The following is a 17,385-nucleotide window of genomic DNA, read 5'->3' as shown; positions in this document are numbered from 1 at the left end:
GGACTTGTTATTTATTTTAATTATGAAGGATTATTCCAATAATCAACCCCCTTCGCTGCTCTGAAGTCTGTACCTTGCAGAGTCTGACTGTCCCGCCGGACACAGAATCACAACTGATCTTGTCTTAACCAAAATGAACCCTTTAATCATTCGATTCAGAACTTCTTCCCAAGGATAAAATTCCACAGATTTAATCTTTTCTGTGTCAAGTCGCAGCCCAAAGCTGGCTCAGACCTCTTGACTCCCCCTCTGGCTGCCCAAATACCCAGCATCTACTTGTAGATCCAATATCAACTGAATTCCATAACCCCATAACTTATAATATAATAACTTACCAGTCTTTGTGGTACAGATCCTGTTTGTGACGCCAATTTGTGGTGGAATTCATCAATAAACTGGAAACTGGACACAGACGACTCAGGAGACTCTGATGGCTTACGTTGAAAATAGTTTATGTTGAACTTGATCAAGGAGAAATGAGATAACAGCACACAGGCAGGAGAGTGCAATGCAATGACAAGTCAATTCTGTCAGACAATCCCTCAGGTGAGGTATTTATCCCCAAAGACGACACTAAAGTTAGATACCCGTGTTTGGACAATAAGAAACAAAGCAATCGGGAAGAAGAGCGGTGCTCTAGTCTGGAGACACTAAGTCGGTCACAACATACAGATAAAGACAGGAGGAGAGAGAAAGACCTTGATTACTACAGTGACCCTGTCTCGCCTATCACCCAGTAGATTCAGATGACATTGGAAGGAAGTAACTCTGCACCTGACACTTAGACTGGAAAGATACAAGTGTTAAACATTCTAACCTATATATATATAAGACTATGACAATTCCACGACAGAGGTGATGGTGAGCTTGAAGACTTTTGATTCATTCATCTTTTAATAATGGATAATATAATGATGTGTGCTGAGGCCCCTCGTCTTCACTTTGCTGACCCATCACTGCACAGCTTAAACCTCTTCACCAAGTGTGCGGACCACATGAATGTTTTGGGTCTGATCAACAACGAAGATGAGACAAACTACAGGAGCGAGTTGAGCCGCCTGGCCTTGTGGTGCAGACACAACAATCTCTCTGAACATTTAGAAGACAGCACTGCGTCCTGCCACATGTCTCTCCAGCACATCGTGAGAGCAGCCTTGTGCAATGCAGGTGACCCGACCCACCCGTCACACAGCCTCTTCAGCCTGCTGCCATCAGGAAGGAGACTACTAAGTCCCCCGGACAGGACCAGCAGACTGAAAGACAGCTTCATCCAACAGGCAGCTAGGATGCTGAACTTTCTCCCTCTTCTGCCCCCCCTCCCCATAGTACCCCCTGCATGGACTAAACCTGGACTCTGCCCCATGAATGAGTAATAGCTTTATGGACATAATCAGTGGCAAATGAGGGTTTCATAAAGTAAATCTCTGTTATCATCAGCTTACAGGAGGATTTTATGGTGGTGTGTGTTTGATAAGATACTGTGTGTGTGTCTTCAGTGAAGTGTGTCAGTCTCTGCAGAAGCTTCCAGCTGCAGCTGTCAGTTCAGTTTCTGTTCAGTCTGACTGAGGGAGGTTTTTGTACGACGCTTTTTCACTGTGTGTACACATGCTGACTGTTGATGTAGTGAAAACTCTGACAGTAGTAAACTGCAGCTTCTTCATTCTGGACTCCACTGATGGTCAGAGTGAAGTCAGATCCAGATCCACTGCCTGTAAAACGATCTGGAATACCTGATGCTCGAGTACTAGTAATTGAAATGAGCAGTTTAGGAATTTCTCCATCTTTCTGTTGGTACCAGTGCAGATAGCTATTACTGTAAACACTCTGACTGGTCCTGCATGAGATGGTGATGGCGCCTCCTGGAGCAGATCTCACTGCTGCAGGCTGAGTCACTGTGACCTGTCCTCTGGACTCTGAGGATACAGAGACAGAAACATAAAGCAGCGTCAGGGTTTTGTGGGCTTCATTTCAGAGGGACGGATGTTCATAGAGGAGAGGAGTTTGATTCTCTGGACTTTACCTGTGAAGCAGCAGCAGAGGAGAGTCCAGATGAGGACGCAGATCAGAGTCATGTTTTTGATGAGGAGGAGGAGGATTTCTGTGGCTTCTGTTGTGATGAAGGACAGCTGTCAGTCATCCAGTGTTCAACTCTCAGGACTATAAACTCTCCCAGAGCACTGGAGCATGGTGCTGCTGATGCAAAGTGGCTCTCTATGGAAATGCTCTGACTCACTCTAACAGGGATTTAGATAACCATGATAATGTTTATTATTTGACTAATCCCTTTCCTGGATCATTCATTAAATATTCAGTTCTCAATAAGTCACATATGAACAAATTTGGTGTTCAAACTATAAACATACAGAGGAAAGAGAAGTAGTGAACAAGTGTTTTTTTATTGGAGTCCTTCTCACCCTGTCAGGATTCTAATGTGCATGACCACTTTACAAGATCCTGCTTGAAACCAAGCTACCAACTTAAGACACAAGTAAACAAAAATATTGATTTTAAGAAGATTTTGTTTATTAGAAATGGTTTTCTTCAGTCCCTGTGATTATGCCTCAGCTTTGACATTTACACACGATGATTTAGCACACAAATGTAAGTCCATAAGCACAGAACGGCCTGCTCCTAGTTTCTTTAGTTTGTTTGATTTAAAAGCTTGTGTCCTTGATTACTCCTTGTATTTTTACTCCTGTTGGAACCTGTGGATTTTTCTTTCTTTCTTTCTTTCTTTCTTTCTTTCTTTCTTTCTTTCTTTCTTTCTTTCTTTCTTTCTTTCTTTCTTTCTACCTCCACAGTGAATTGCCTTTTGGAGCCTTCAACATGCCCCAAAACTCACCAAACTTTACACACTCATCAGGCCTGGTGAAAAATTTGATATTCTTTTGGTCCCGTTCCAAAAGTCCCCAAAATGGCTCAATAGCGCCCCCTTCAATTTTTCACTTTTCAAAAGGCCAGCCCCTCAACCCAGTTCAACCTACATGCATGGAATTTTTTTCCCATATCTATCGGGCCAAGACCTACACAAAAGCCTCTTAACGTCGTGGTGAAATCCCAACAGGAGGTCGGCCGTCTTCTTTTTAAATTCTGACACCCGAATTTGCAAGGGTACGTATTTAAGAGAACTTATCCTAGACCTTTTTTTTCTCCCATCAAACCCAAACCAGGCACATTCTGTAGTGAATGCATTGACCATTAAAGGTTATCAAGAGAAAATCCGGACGTCAATAGATGTGGGCGTGCCAGAGGGTCAAAGTTTGAGGTTTTCTTGGCAATCTGCCAAAAACTTTAAACCTTTTTAACTCTCACATACAATGTTGGATCAGGACCAAACTGGTCATGCATGAGAAGTGTGCTGTTCTGAACATATTTATGTACTAATATTCACTTATATCTGATAGCGCCCCCTACTGGCAACTGGAACTCACATGTGTACTTTGTGACGTATAGCTCCTCCTCTTTTGAACGTGTTCCAGTCTAATGTGCTCAGTAAAGCTCTTCACACCTTCATGAAGCATCACTGCTCACCAGTGTGACCTGTCGTTAAGGGGCGTGTCTCTGGCGACACCTCAAACTTTGATGTCTCTCCATGAAACTGAAACATCTGTAGCTCCATCATACAGAATTCAATCTCTTTCAAATTTCACATTCATGATGAAGGTCTACCCCTCAACACATCTATGGGTTAATTTGTCTAATACAGTCATAGCGCCACCTTCTGGAAATAAGTGGTACCGACTTTTACATACAATCTCCGATCTCTGCCAAATTTGACATGTGTCATCGAGGTCCCAGCCTGAGCTCATCTACATATTCAGTTTGCTCATAGGACTAGTGGCACCTATGGGACACATGAGGTATTTCCTCTCATAAAATATTTTTCACATGCTTCCCATCATAACTGCTTATATGATGATCTGTCACAAACGTTCCTTCAGATGAACACTTCATTAAAGTTGTAGCCTAGCCTTCTGGTCAAAAGCAGTACTACAATGTATGCTGTGTTTCAAACTGCACACGTTTGATCATAGTTTGAACCTAGGCCTGATTAAGGTCATGTTGGTTGTACCTGAAGCACAGTAACAGCTTGTGCACAGGCAGACAGTGTTGTTGTGTGAGGGCCAATTCATCGCCGCTTGCAGCTTTAATTATATATGGATCCGTTTTTTCACTTAAGACATCTTTCAGTACCAGTTTATCACAGTTCTTTATTCAGGCCTCTGGATACAGTCTCCAGAAATGTCTGTTGTATTGATTCATTTAAATTTACCTGAAAGGAAGATATTAAAAATGCATGCTGCAGTTTTAAAGTAGACATCTGTGTTTTATTATTTTTAATTGATCTGAAAAACTTGCAGACAGAGATTCATTTCAGTGAGTTTGTTTGTGTCAGAGTCAGAGAGCCGTGTCTCTCTACAGTCAGAGGTTTTTGTACGGCGGCTCAATGACTTTGTATCACTGTGGTACACGTTCGGTGGAGGAACCAGACTGGATGTTGGAAGTAAGTCAAATATGAACTCTTTATTGTTTCAGGAGCTTCTTTGTTTTTAATGTGAAATCTGTAGGAGATGAATCACTTAGCTTTTTGTTCAAAATGGGAATTCTTTAAGAAAACAGACAAACTTCACGTTGAAAGTTTAAAGTGTTGCAGAAAAAAATGAGAATTTAAATTGTACAACTTTAAAGGCTGAGCAGTTTTTAATGAGTAACTGATTTATTGTCTTACTTTGATGAAGGAGTTACATCTTGAGGGCTGGTAGGTTTAGTTCAGTCAGAGTCAGAGAGCCGTGTCTCTCTACAGTCAGAGGTTTTTGTACGGCGGCTCAATGACTTTGTATCACTGTGGTGGACTTTTGGTGGAGGAACCAGACTGGATGTTGGAAGTAAGTTTCTGTACAACTACTAAATGCTTCAACTGAAATATTGATTTACATTTAGTGTTTTTATGTTTAATTCAGGACGATATTTCCTCATGACTTTGAGTATTTCTGTTTTTATGTCTCCTTTGCCGTGGAACTAAACTCAGAGCAGCTTTACTGAACACATCTTGAAGCGTTCCTGTCAAACTGAAATTTAAAAAACTTGGAGGTTATAAAAAATCCACCATCTGTTTAACATTTTTAATATTTAATCTTTGATTTGAATTCAACAATCTGTCATAGTCACTTTTTTATCTGTGTTGGTAAGTAAAGCAGAGGAAGGTTTCTGATATGTGTGATCAGAAGTTGTTACAATTTTGACAGTTTTTAAACATTTTGTGCACTTTTTGATCCTTTTGGTTCTAATTTAGATTCTCATGAAGAGCTCTGAAATGCAGTCAGTAGTTTTTATGTGATTGAATTTGCAGTGTAGTTTGATGTGTTTGAGCTGGTTCTGTATGATGAGTGTCTCTGTGCTGATATGCATGAGAGGCTTCTTAAAGGGAAGTGAAACAATGTGTGAGTGAGTGACTGGTGGAGCAGAAAAAACACCTGACACAAACTCCTTCAAGCAGAAGTTCAACTTTCAACATTAAAGCTGTCTCAGTGTCTGCTGTTTGATTGATAGCTGTGTGGTCCCTGTCCTCTAAGCTGATTGGTGTCTCCTAGGTGATGCACGCCCCACCCTGACGGTGCTTCCCCCCTCCATTGCGGAGCTGCAGAAGGGGCATGCCACGGTCATGTGCCTGGCCAACAAGGGCTTCCCCTCAGGCTGGAGTCTGGCCTGGAAGGTGGGAGGTGGCGGCAGCAGCAGCATCAGCTGGGAGGATAGCAAGAGCCCTGCTGTGCTGGAGAAGGACGGCCTCTACAGCTGGATCAGCACCCTGAGCCTCACTGCAGACCAGTGGATGAAGGTGGACTCTGTGACCTGTGAGGCCACCCAGGGCTCTCAGACTCTGGTCTCACAGTCCCTGAGCAGAGACCAGTGTCCCTAGTTCTGATCTGACTCACTGGGACCCTGATTCTGTTTGTTCTCTGTTCCTGCTCTCAGTCTAAACTCTCTGTCTCTGGTTCTCTCTTTCAATCATGACATGTTTCATGTTTCAACATTTCACTGTTTCTACTCATGCTGATGGATTCAATGTTTTAAAACAATAAAGATTTTATTATGTATATCATCAAAGTGGCGTGCATTTTCACTTCCTGTCTATCATTCCCTTGATATATAAGAAGCTTTAGTCGAATAAAGACTTCTTTAAAACTGTAACAAAAACTTCCTCTCATATAACTCACCTTCAAGAAGATCCATGTGTTCTGTTCATGTATTATTAAACTGCATAAAGAACAATCATCTGAAAACATCTGATATTTCTCAAGATAACCAAATAAACAGGGTATCATCGATATAAAGTCGAATACAATTCATGAAAATCAAGATTTTAATTCATTTAATGTTGAAGGATGAAAGACTCAACTCAAGAGAAGTCTTTCTTTTTTAGCTCTTAGTCAGAAGATTCACTCTTATTTAACTCCCATCAGAAACTCAAACCAGAAGTCTGGAACATGTGGATGTAAAATTTGGAGAACAGAGAACATTTTATGAAAGTTAGAAAATTGTTTTTTTTTGTCAAAATTAAAATCAAACTTTGACCCAAAGCCACAGCCACACCTTTAGATGTAGACTCAATCTTTTAATAACTTATATCTTTGAACTTGTGTTCAACACACTGAACAATTTTGGGGGTGATCAGATGATGCCCCTGGAAGTAGTTTTTTCAAATATGGATTTTCGTCATCGCCAAAATAACACCTTAATATAAAATTCACATCAAATTAGCTGAGGTCTTGTTTTTGTTTTTTAAGTATGGGTTCCAGAGGCTTATTTTTTTGTACATCTTAACATGTTAAATATGCAAACAAAATGATATACAGTGAGGGGAAAGTAACCTCAGTAGGGACATTTATTTGTACATAATCAGTGGGACATGAGGGTTTGTAAAGTGTAACTGTATATCATCAGCATACAAGATGATTTTATGGTGGTGTGTGTTTGATAAGATACTGTGTGTGTGTGTGTGTGTGTGTGTGTGTGTGTGTGTGTTCAGTGAAGTGTGTCAGTCTCTGCAGAAGCTTCCAGCTGCAGCTGTCAGTTCAGTTTCTGTTCAGTCTGACTGAGGGAGGTTTTTGTACGACGCTTTTTCACTGTGTGAACGACCACAGGCTGTTGATGTGATGTGCACTCTGACAGTAGTAAACTGCAGCATCTTCAATCTGGACTCCACTGATGGTCAGAGTGAAGTCAGATCCAGATCCACTGCCTGTAAAACGGTCTAGAATACCTGATTCTCGAGTGCTAGCATACTTGATGAGCAGTTTAGGAGTTTCCCCATCTTTCTGTTGGTACCAGAACAGATAGTTATTACCATAAACAGTTGGACTGGTCCTGCATGAGATGGTGACGGCGCCTCCCGGAGCAGATCTCACTGCTGCAGGCTGAGTCAGTGTGGCCTGTCCTCTGGACTCTGAGGATACAGAGACAGAAACATAAAGCAGCGTCAGGGTTTTGTGGGCTTCATTTCAGAGGGACGGATGTTCATAGAGGAGAGGAGTTTGATTCTCTGGACTTTACCTGTGAAGCAGCAGCAGAGGAGAGTCCAGATGAGGACGCAGATCAGAGTCATGTTTTTGATGAGGAGGAGGAGGAGGATTTCTGTGGCTTCTGTTGTGATGAAGGACAGCTGTCAGTCATCCAGTGTTCAACTCTCAGGACTATAAACTCTCCCAGAGCACTGGAGCATGGTGCTGCTGATGCAAAGTGGCTCTCTATGGAAATGCTCTGAGTGATTCTAACAGTGTTCATGCTGATGATGATGTTCATCATTTGCTGAATCCCTTCATTAAACCTATAAAATATCAACCACATCTTAATAAATGTGCTGTTCTTAAATCATTTTTAAACATATCGTGGACTTGCTTGTGAACAATGAGACGTTACATTGAGTCTTGTTTCCCTAACAGAGATGGTCGGTGTCCGGTAGCTCCTCAGGCTGCTCTCACATCTGCCCGCTGACTGTGAGAGCAGCCTGAGACGGACACTGACGTTTTCACCAGTGTCAACAGGCAGAGGGGAAAAATATTCTGTTTCCATTTAATATTGAAAACCATTGTATGTGTGTTGCTGCAGTATTCACAACAGCTACATCACATTGTTTTTGATGAGGTTGATGTCTGTGATGGAAACTTACACTGAAATCAGTTAAGCTAGCTACACACGAGACGACTTTTGGATCTTCACCTATTTAAAACCTGTAGGAGACCACACACTCAGGGACATGTACGACGGATTTTTAACATCACAATCCTCTGAACACACACACACTAGTAGATCCCTTAAGACCTCCAGGCCACACACTTAATGTTTGTGATAACGATTGCACAGACATGAGATCTCAAAGAGGCTTGCGTCATCAAACGTGACTTCGGAAGATAAACGAACAGGGAGGGAGATTGACGTCGTCCGCCGGCAGTCCCGGTGTGTGTTCTGTCATGTAGCAACAAAAAGGAGGAAAAGAATCTGGGTCAGTAACGCCACAAGGTGCTCTTTATTTTCAGTATCCCACTTGGCATGGAGTACGTTTGTGTTTACGTTCAATGCCATGTGTGTGAGCTGCAAAAAACTCAGCTATGACTCTTCCCCGTATGCTCCCCTCATTGGTCACTGCGAGTATTCTGTCGGAGGATGTTATTCTCCAGAGATTTATTTTAAATTTAAGGCAAGGCAAGGCAGCTTTATTTTTATAGCGCATTTCATACATGAGGGCAACTCAATGTGCTTTACATTAAAACATTAAAAAAATTGGAAACATTCAGACAAGCATAAAAGAACATAATTAAAATGACAAATATAATAAAACAGAAAAGAAAAGGAAAATTAGAAATATATTAAAAATTACATTAAAATTTTAATTTAAAGTGAGTTAAAATAATCTAAGAAAAGAGGTAAATAAAAAAGTCTTAACCTTTGATTTAAAAGAGGTGAGAGTTGGAGCAGACCTGCAGCTTTCAGGGAGTGTGTTCCAGATATGTGGAGCATAATGACTAAACGCTGCTTCACCATGTTTCCTTCTGACTCTAGGGACTGAAAGCAGACCAGGACCTGATGACCTCAGAGGTCCAGGTGGTTCATAAGGTAGTAGCAGATCAGCCTAAACCATTCAGTGCTTTATAAACCATCAGCAGGATTTTAAAGTCTATTCTCTGACAGACAGGAAGCCAGTGTAGAGATCTAAGAACTGGAGTGATGTGGTCTACTTTGTTGGTCCTTGTTAGGACTCGAGCAGCAGCATTCTGTATGAGCTGCAGCCGTCTGATGGACTTTTTAGGGAGTCCTGTAAAGACCCCGTTACAGTAGTCTAGTCTGCTAAAGATAAATGCATGGAGGAGTTTTTCTGCATCCTGCTGAGACATGAGTCCTTTAATCCTTGATATATTCTGAAGGTGATAGTAGGCTGACTTTGTAATTGTCTTAATGTGGCTGCTGAAATTAAGGTCTGAGTCTAAGACTACACCAAGGTTTCTGGCTTGGTTTGAACATTTCATCTGTGCAGATTGGAGCTGAGCAGTAACCTTTAACCTTTCTTCCTCCAAAAACAATCATTTCAGTTTTTTCTTTGTTTAACTGAAGAAAGTTCTGTCTCGTCCAGTCATTGATTTGTTCAATGCATTTACTCAGTGTTTGTATGGGACTATAATCCCCTGGTGATATGGTGATGTAAATGTGTGTGTCATCTGCATAGCTGTGGTATTTTATTTTGTTGTTTCTTATTATCTGACCTAAGGGGAGCATGTAGATGTTGAATAGCAGAGGCCCCAGAATGGATCCCTGAGGTACTCCACATACGATTTTCATCCGTTCAGATGTGTATTTACCTATAGACACAAAATAGTCCTGGTCATTTAAATAGGACTTAAGCCAATTTAGTACTGCACCAGAGAGTCCCACCCAGTTTTAAAGTCTGTCCAGTAGTATCTTGTGGTCAACTGTGTCAAAAGCAGCACTAAGATCAAGTGATACCAAAACTGAAATTTTGCCATTGTCTGTGTTTAAATGAATATCATTGAGGACCTTGACTAGAGCGGTCTCTGTGCTGTGATGTGATCGAAATCCTGATTGGAAGACATCAAAACAGTCATTTATCATTCGATAATTGTTCAATTGTTGAAAAACAGCTTTTTCAATAAACATAAAGAAGATAATAGATCAACATGAGGACACAAGTGTCAGTCCATAAGAACAGAACGGCCTGCTCCTAGTTTCTGTAGTTTGTTTGATGTTAAAGCTTGTGTCCTTGATTTCTCCTCGTAGTTTTACTCTGATGATAGTTTTTGTATATGGATCCGTTTTTTCACTTAAAGCATCTTTCAATACCAGTTTATCACAGTTCGTTATTCAGGCCTCTGGATACAGTCTCCAGAAATGTCTGTTGTAATGATTCATTTAAATTTATCTGAAAAGAAGATATTAAAAAATGCATGCTGCAGTTTTAAAGTAGACGTCTGTGTTTTATTATTTTTAATTGATCTGAAAAACTTGCAGACAGAGATTCATTTCAGCGAGTTTGTTTGTGTCAGAGTCAGAGAGCCGTGTCTCTCTACAGTCAGAGGTTTTTGTACGGCGGCTCAATGACTTTGTATCACTGTGGTACACGTTCGGTGGAGGAACCAGACTGGATGTTGGAAGTAAGTCAAATATGAACTCTTTATTGTTTCAGGAGCTTCTTTGTTTTTAATGTGAAATCTGTAGGAGATGAATCACTTAGCTTTTTGTTCAAAATGGGAATTCTTTAAGAAAACAGACAAACTTCACGTTGAAAGTTTGAAGTGTTGCAGAAAAAAATGAGAATTTAAATTGAATAACTTTAAAGGCTGAGCAGTTTTTAATGAGTAACTGATTTATTGTCTTACTTTGATGAAGGAGTTACATCTTGAGGGCTGGTAGGTTTAGTTCAGTCAGAGTCAGAGAGCCGTGTCTCTCTACAGTCAGAGGTTTTTGTACGGCGGCTCAATGACTTTGTATCACTGTGGTGGACTTTTGGTGGAGGAACCAGACTGGATGTTGGAAGTAAGTTTCTGTACAACTACTAAATGCTTCAACTGAAATATTGATTTACATTTAATGTTTTTATGTTTAATTCAGGACGATATTTCCTCATGACTTTGAGTATTTCTGTTTTTATGTCTCCTTTGCCGTGGAACTAAACTCAGAGCAGCTTTACTGAACACATCTTGAAGCGTTCCTCTCAAACTGAAATTTAAAAAACTTGGAGGTTATAAAAAATCCACCATCTGTTCAACATTTTTAATATTTAATCTTTGATTTGAATTCAACAATCTGTCATAGTCACTTTGTTATCTGTGTTGGTAAGTAAAGCAGAGGAAGGTTTCTGATATGTGTGATCAGAAGTTGTTACAATTTTGACAGTTTTGAAACATTTTGTGCACTTTTTGATCCTTTTGGTTCTAATTTAGATTCTCATGAAGAGCTCTGAAATGCAGTCAGTAGTTTTTATGTGATTGAATTTTCAGTGTAGTTTGATGTGTTTGAGCTGGTTCTGTATGATGAGTGTCTCTGTGCTGATATGCATGAGAGGCTTCTTAAAGGGAAGTGAAACAATGTGTGAGTGAGTGACTGGTGGAGCAGAAAAAACACCTGACACAAACTCCTTCAAGCAGAAGTTCAACTTTCAACATTAAAGCTGTCTCAGTGTCTGCTGTTTGATTGATAGCTGTGTGGTCCCTGTCCTCTAAGCTGATTGGTGTCTCCTAGGTGATGCGCGTCCCACCCTGACGGTGCTTCCCCCCTCCATTGCGGAGCTGCAGAAGGGGCATGCCACGGTCATGTGCGTGGCCAACAAGGGCTTCCCCTCAGGCTGGAGTCTGGCCTGGAAGGTGGGCGGTGGCGGCAGCAGCAGCATCAGCTGGGAGGATAGCAAGAGCCCTGCTGTGCTGGAGAAGGACGGCCTCTACAGCTGGATCAGCACCCTGAGCCTCACTGCAGACCAGTGGATGAAGGTGGACTCTGTGACCTGTGAGGCCACCCAGGGCTCTCAGACTCTGGTCTCACAGTCCCTGAGCAGAGACCAGTGTCCCTAGTCCTGATCTGACTCACTGGGACCCTGATTCTGTTTGTTCTCTGTTCCTGCTCTCAGTCTAAACTCTCTGTCTCTGGTTCTCTCTTTCAATCATGACATGTTTCATGTTTCAACATTTCACTGTTTCTACTCATGCTGATGGATTCAATGTTTTAAAACAATAAAGATTTTATTATGTATATCATCAAAGTGGTGTGCATTTTCACTTCCTGTCTATCATTCCCTTGATATATAAGAAGCTTTAGTTGAATAAAGACTTCTTTAAAACTGTAACAAAAACTTCCTCTCATATAACTCACCTTCAAGAAGATCCATGTGTTCTGTTCATGTATTATTAAACTGCATAAAGAACATTCATCTGAAAACATCTGATATTTCTCAAGATAACAAAATAAACAGGGTATCATCGACATAAAGACAAATGCAATTCATGAAAATCAAGATTTTAATTCATATAATGTTGAAGGATGAAAGACTCAACTCAAGAGAAGTCTTTCTTTTTTAGCTCTTAGTCAGAAGATTCACTCTTATTTAACTCCCATCAGAAACTCAAACCAGAAGTCTGGAACATGTGGATGTAAAATTTGGAGAACAGAGAACATTTTATGAGAGTTAGAAAATTTAATTTTTTGGCAAATATGAAAATCAAACTTTGACCCAAAGCCACAGCCACACCTTTTAATGTAGACTCAATCTTTTGATAACTTATATCTTTCAACTTGTGTTCAACACACTGACCAATTTTGGCGGGGATAAGATGACGCCCCTGGAAGTAGTTTATTCAAATATGGATGTTCGTCATCGCCAAAATAAAACCTTTATATTAAATTAAAATCAAATTAGCTGACGTCTTGTTCTTTTTTAAGTATGGGTTCCAGAGGCTTATTTTTTTTAGGGCTTAACATGTTAAATATGCAAACCACATTTCATTCAGTGAGGTGAAGGTTACCTCAGTAGGGACATTTATTTGTACATAATCAGTGGAACATGAGGGTTTGTAAAGTGTAACTGTATATCATCAGCATACAAGATGATTTTATGGTGTTGTGTGTTTGATAAGATACTTTGTGTGTGTCTTCAGTGAAGTGTGTCAGTCTCTGCAGAAGCTTCCAGCGGCAGCTGTCAGTTCAGTTTCTGTTCAGTCTGACTGAGGGAGGTTTTTGTACGACGCTTTTTCACTGTGTTGACGTAGATTGACTGTTGATGTAGTGTTTACTCTGACAATAGTAAACTGCAGCATCTTCAGTCTGGACTCCACTGATGGTCAGAGCAAAGTTTGAGTGTGATCCACTGCCTGCAAAACGACCTGGAATCCCTGATACTCGAGTGCTAGCATAATAAATGAACAGTTTAGGAGTTTCTCCATCTTTCTGTTGGTACCAGGAGAAAATGTGGTCGTTGCTCCAAACTTCAACATTCTGACTGATCATGCATGAGATGGTGACGGAGCCTCCTGGAGCAGATCTCACTGCTGCAGGCTGAGTCACTGTGAACTGTCCTCTGGACTCTGAGGATACAGAGACAGAAACATAAAGCAGCGTCAGGGAAATGATTGATGGTCTCCAACAAGGTCTTATGTGTGTAATGTTTATTACTCAACCAATCCATTCACAGGATTATTTATGAAGCATGATTCAGTATCAGTTGCATAGATCCTATATTCAAGCTTGTTAGTTAATTTATCCTCAAATTATTAAAGAATTAAGGTTCCAGATATGATATTGAGTCAGAGAACTTTTGATTGAGTCATTGCATGCACATCAGCACAGAGACAGTCACCACCTTGGACGGACGGGACCACTTCACCCAATCAGTCCCTGTGCTGATGGCTTCAGCAATGGTCTTCAGGACTTGATAGTGTCTGCACCGCCCTTCTCTCAGTGCCTTTGAGCAGCAGCTTAGGATGTGCTCATATTTGACAAAGAATGATACATTAATAAAACACACATGTGCTCTATCACTCAGGGATTTGCACACAGAGCAGCCTGAGAAAGTCTTACACTGTTTGCATAACGTGAACACAACGTTAAAGTTACTAAAGTGCTGACTACAGACAAACACATACTTGGATTTTGGATCCCTCAGTGGACCAAGCTCGTCCTCCTGCAGGATACCTTGCAGCTACAGGTATCTTCCTACTGGTCTCTGTGCTTCCAATGGTTCCATAAAACTTCAGTTTTGGAGTTTTAGGTCCAATTGTAGAGCAGAGGAGCTCACAGCAGCTCTTTGGCATTGTGGCTAGTGCTTTGTTTTCCTCTCAGCTTGAACTGGATGTGACATTTTATGGGACAGTGTCTGTATCTATAAAATCAATTAAAAACCATCAGAAGCTGAACATTCTGTTTAATTAAACAGGACATATGGGTCTGTGAAAAATTATACACAAAGTTATCGAATGAGTATTTTTCAAGAGGGAAGTAATTATGTATTTAGAAATTGTTTGCTTTATGGACATAATCAGTGGGACATGAGATTTTTTTTAAGTGTAACTGTATATCATCAACATACAAGATGATTTTATGGTGGTGTGTGTTTGATAAGATACTGTGTGTGTGTCTTCAGTGAAGTGTGTCAGTCTCTGCAGAAGCTTCCAGCTGCAGCTGTCAGTTCAGTTTCTGTTCAGTCTGACTGAGGGAGGTTTTTGTACGACGCTTTTTCACTGTGTGCCCACCCACTGACTGTTGATGACATGGACACTCTGACAGTAGTAAACTGCAGCATCTTCAGTCTGGACTCCACTGATGTTCAGAGTGAAGCTAGATCCAGATCCACTGCCTGTAAAACGATCTGGAATCCCTGATACTCGAGTGCTAGCAAGCTGAATGAGCAGTTTAGGAGTTTCTCCATCTTTCTGTTGGTACCAGGCTAAATGATTTGAGCTATGAACATTCTGACTGATCCTGCATGAGATGGTGACGGAGCCTCCCGGAGCAGATCTCACTGCTGCAGGCTGAGTCACTGTGACCTGTCCTCTGGACTCTGAGGATACAGAGACAGAAACATAAAGCAGCGTCAGGGTTTTGTGGGCTTCATTTCAGAGGGACGGATGTTCATAGAGGAGAGGAGTTTGATTCTCTGCACTTTACCTGTGAAGCAGCAGCAGAGGAGAGTCCAGATGAGGACGCAGATCAGAGTCATGTTTTTGATGAGGAGGAGGAGGAGGAGGATTTCTGTGGCTTCTGTTGTGATGAAGGACAGCTGTCAGTCATCCAGTGTTCAACTCTCAGGACTATAAAGTCTCCCAGAGCACTGGAGCATGGTGCTGCTGATGCAAAGTGGCTCTCTATGGAAATGCTCTGTCCAAGCTCCTGGTGTTGGTATTCTCTCCACCAGGGGTCCCTTTCTGGTTCTTCATCCCCATTAAGTGTTTAGAAGTTCTCCCTCATCCATACATTAATATCAGAAACAGAGGCGACAACCAATCTCTTCAAGGGACCATAGACTCAACATACTTTAATATTAAAGGCATTCGATCATGAATTTAAACTTCTAGTAAAAAGCAGTTCAAACTATAAACAATGAAGGTTGCAGAGGTGATTGTGAGCTTGACGACTTTTGATTCATTCATATTTTAATAATGGATAATATAATGATGTGTGTTGGGGCCCTCGTCTTCACCTTGCTGACCCACAGCTGTACAGCTGTACAGCTCTAACCTCTTCACCAAGATTAAGGACCACATGAATGTTGTGGGTTTCATCAACAACGAAGATGAGACAAACTACAGAAGCGAGTCGAGCCGCCTGGCCTCGTGGTGCAGACACAACAATCTCTCTCTGAACGTTGAGAAGATGAAGGAGGTTGTGGACTTCAGGAGAGGATACACCCAGCATTCTCCTCTGACCATCAATGGTTCTGCTACGGAGAGGGTGAGCAGCACCAAGTTCCTGAGTGTGCACATCACTGAGGACCTCTCCTGGACCACCGACACTGCATCACTGACCAAGAAAGCCCATCAAGGCCTCTACTTCCTGCATAAGCTGAGAAGAGCCAGAGCCCCAGCCCCCATCAGACCCACCTTCTACAGAGGAACCATCCAGAGCATTCTCACCAGCAGCCTCACTGTGTGGTGAGGGGCCTGCACTGCATCCTGCAACATGACCCTCCAGCACATCGTGAGAGCAGCTGAAGAGGTCGTCGGTGCCTCCCTCTCCTCCCTCCATGACATTTACTGATCCTGTCTCACCTGAAAAGCCTTGTGCAATGCAGGCGACCCCCCCCCCCCCCCCCCCCCCCCCCCCCCCCCCCCCATGAATGGACTAAACCTGGACTCAGACCCATAAATGAGTGATGGCTTTATGGACATAATCAGTGGAAATGTAGGCTTTCATAAAGTATAACTGTTAATCATAAGGATACAGGATGATTTTATGGTGGTGTGTGTTTGATAAGATACTGTGTGTGTGTCTTCAGTGAAGTGTGTCAGTCTCTGCAGAAGCTTCCAGCTGCAGCTGTCAGTTCAGTTTCTGTTCAGTCTGACTGAGGGAGGTTTTTGTACGACGCTTTTTCACTGTGTGAACAGATACTGACTGTTGATGTAGTGTTCACCCAAACAGTAGTAAACTGCAGCATCTTCAATCTGGACTCCACTGATGGTCAGAGTGAAGTCAGATCCAGATCCACTGCCTGTAAAACGATCTGGAATCCCTGATACTCGAGTGCTAGTATAATAAATGAGCAGTTTAGGAATTTCTCCGTCTTTCTGTTGGTACCAGGCTAGATCATTACCATCAACATCCTGACTGGTCCTGCATGAGATGGTGACGGAGCCTCCCGGAGCAGAGCTCACTGCTGCAGGCTGAGTCACTGTGACCTGTCCTCTGGACTCTGAGGATACAGAGACAGAAACATAAAGCAGTGTCAGGGTTTTGTGGGCTTCATTTCAGAGGGACGGATGTTCATAGAGGAGAGGAGTTTGATTCTCTGGACTTTACCTGTGAAGCAGCAGCAGAGGAGAGTCCAGATGAGGACGCAGATCAGAGTCATGTTTTTGATGAGGAGGAGGAGGATTTCTGTGGCTTCGGTTGTGATGAAGGACAGCTGTCAGTCATCCAGTGTTCAACTCTCAGGACTATAAACTCTCCCAGAGCACTGGAGCATGGTGCTGCTGATGCAAAGTGGCTCTCTATGGAAATGCTCTGAGTCACTCCAACAGGATCTTAAATCACACTCATGATCAAGTTTATTACCCCAACAAGACTTTAGTCAGAAGATTCACTCAGTGTCTTATTGGAAAGAAATGTAAATATTGAAGCAGGTTGTTTTCATATCTTGGTGTTTGTATTTTAAAATTTCACCCAAAGATCAGTGGA

General features: G+C 41.8%; 2 gene segments (V, D, J or C); one reads left to right on the top strand and one right to left on the bottom strand.

The window, feature by feature from the left end:
• The window catches only part of LOC117827895, a 75,441-nt gene extending 69,336 nt beyond the window's left edge, over positions 1-6,105 (top strand). Inside the window, 2 exon segments of the V gene segment in view lie at positions 4,849-4,886; positions 5,592-6,105. Coding sequence covers positions 4,849-4,886; positions 5,592-5,917 — 364 coding nt within the window.
• A 10,475-nt stretch (positions 6,106-16,580) lies between these two features.
• LOC117828341 lies at positions 16,581-17,059 on the bottom strand. The segment is given in 2 exon segments: positions 16,581-16,900; positions 17,008-17,059. Coding segments are annotated over 2 exon segments (372 nt in total).
• Positions 17,060-17,385: the final 326 nt, after the last annotated feature.

Source organism: Notolabrus celidotus, chromosome 16, assembly GCF_009762535.1.
Source record: "Notolabrus celidotus isolate fNotCel1 chromosome 16, fNotCel1.pri, whole genome shotgun sequence".
In the NCBI taxonomy this organism is placed as follows: domain Eukaryota; kingdom Metazoa; phylum Chordata; class Actinopteri; order Labriformes; family Labridae; genus Notolabrus; species Notolabrus celidotus.
Note: the sequence above shows the minus strand (reverse complement) of the source record. Positions and strands in the feature narration are given on the sequence as shown.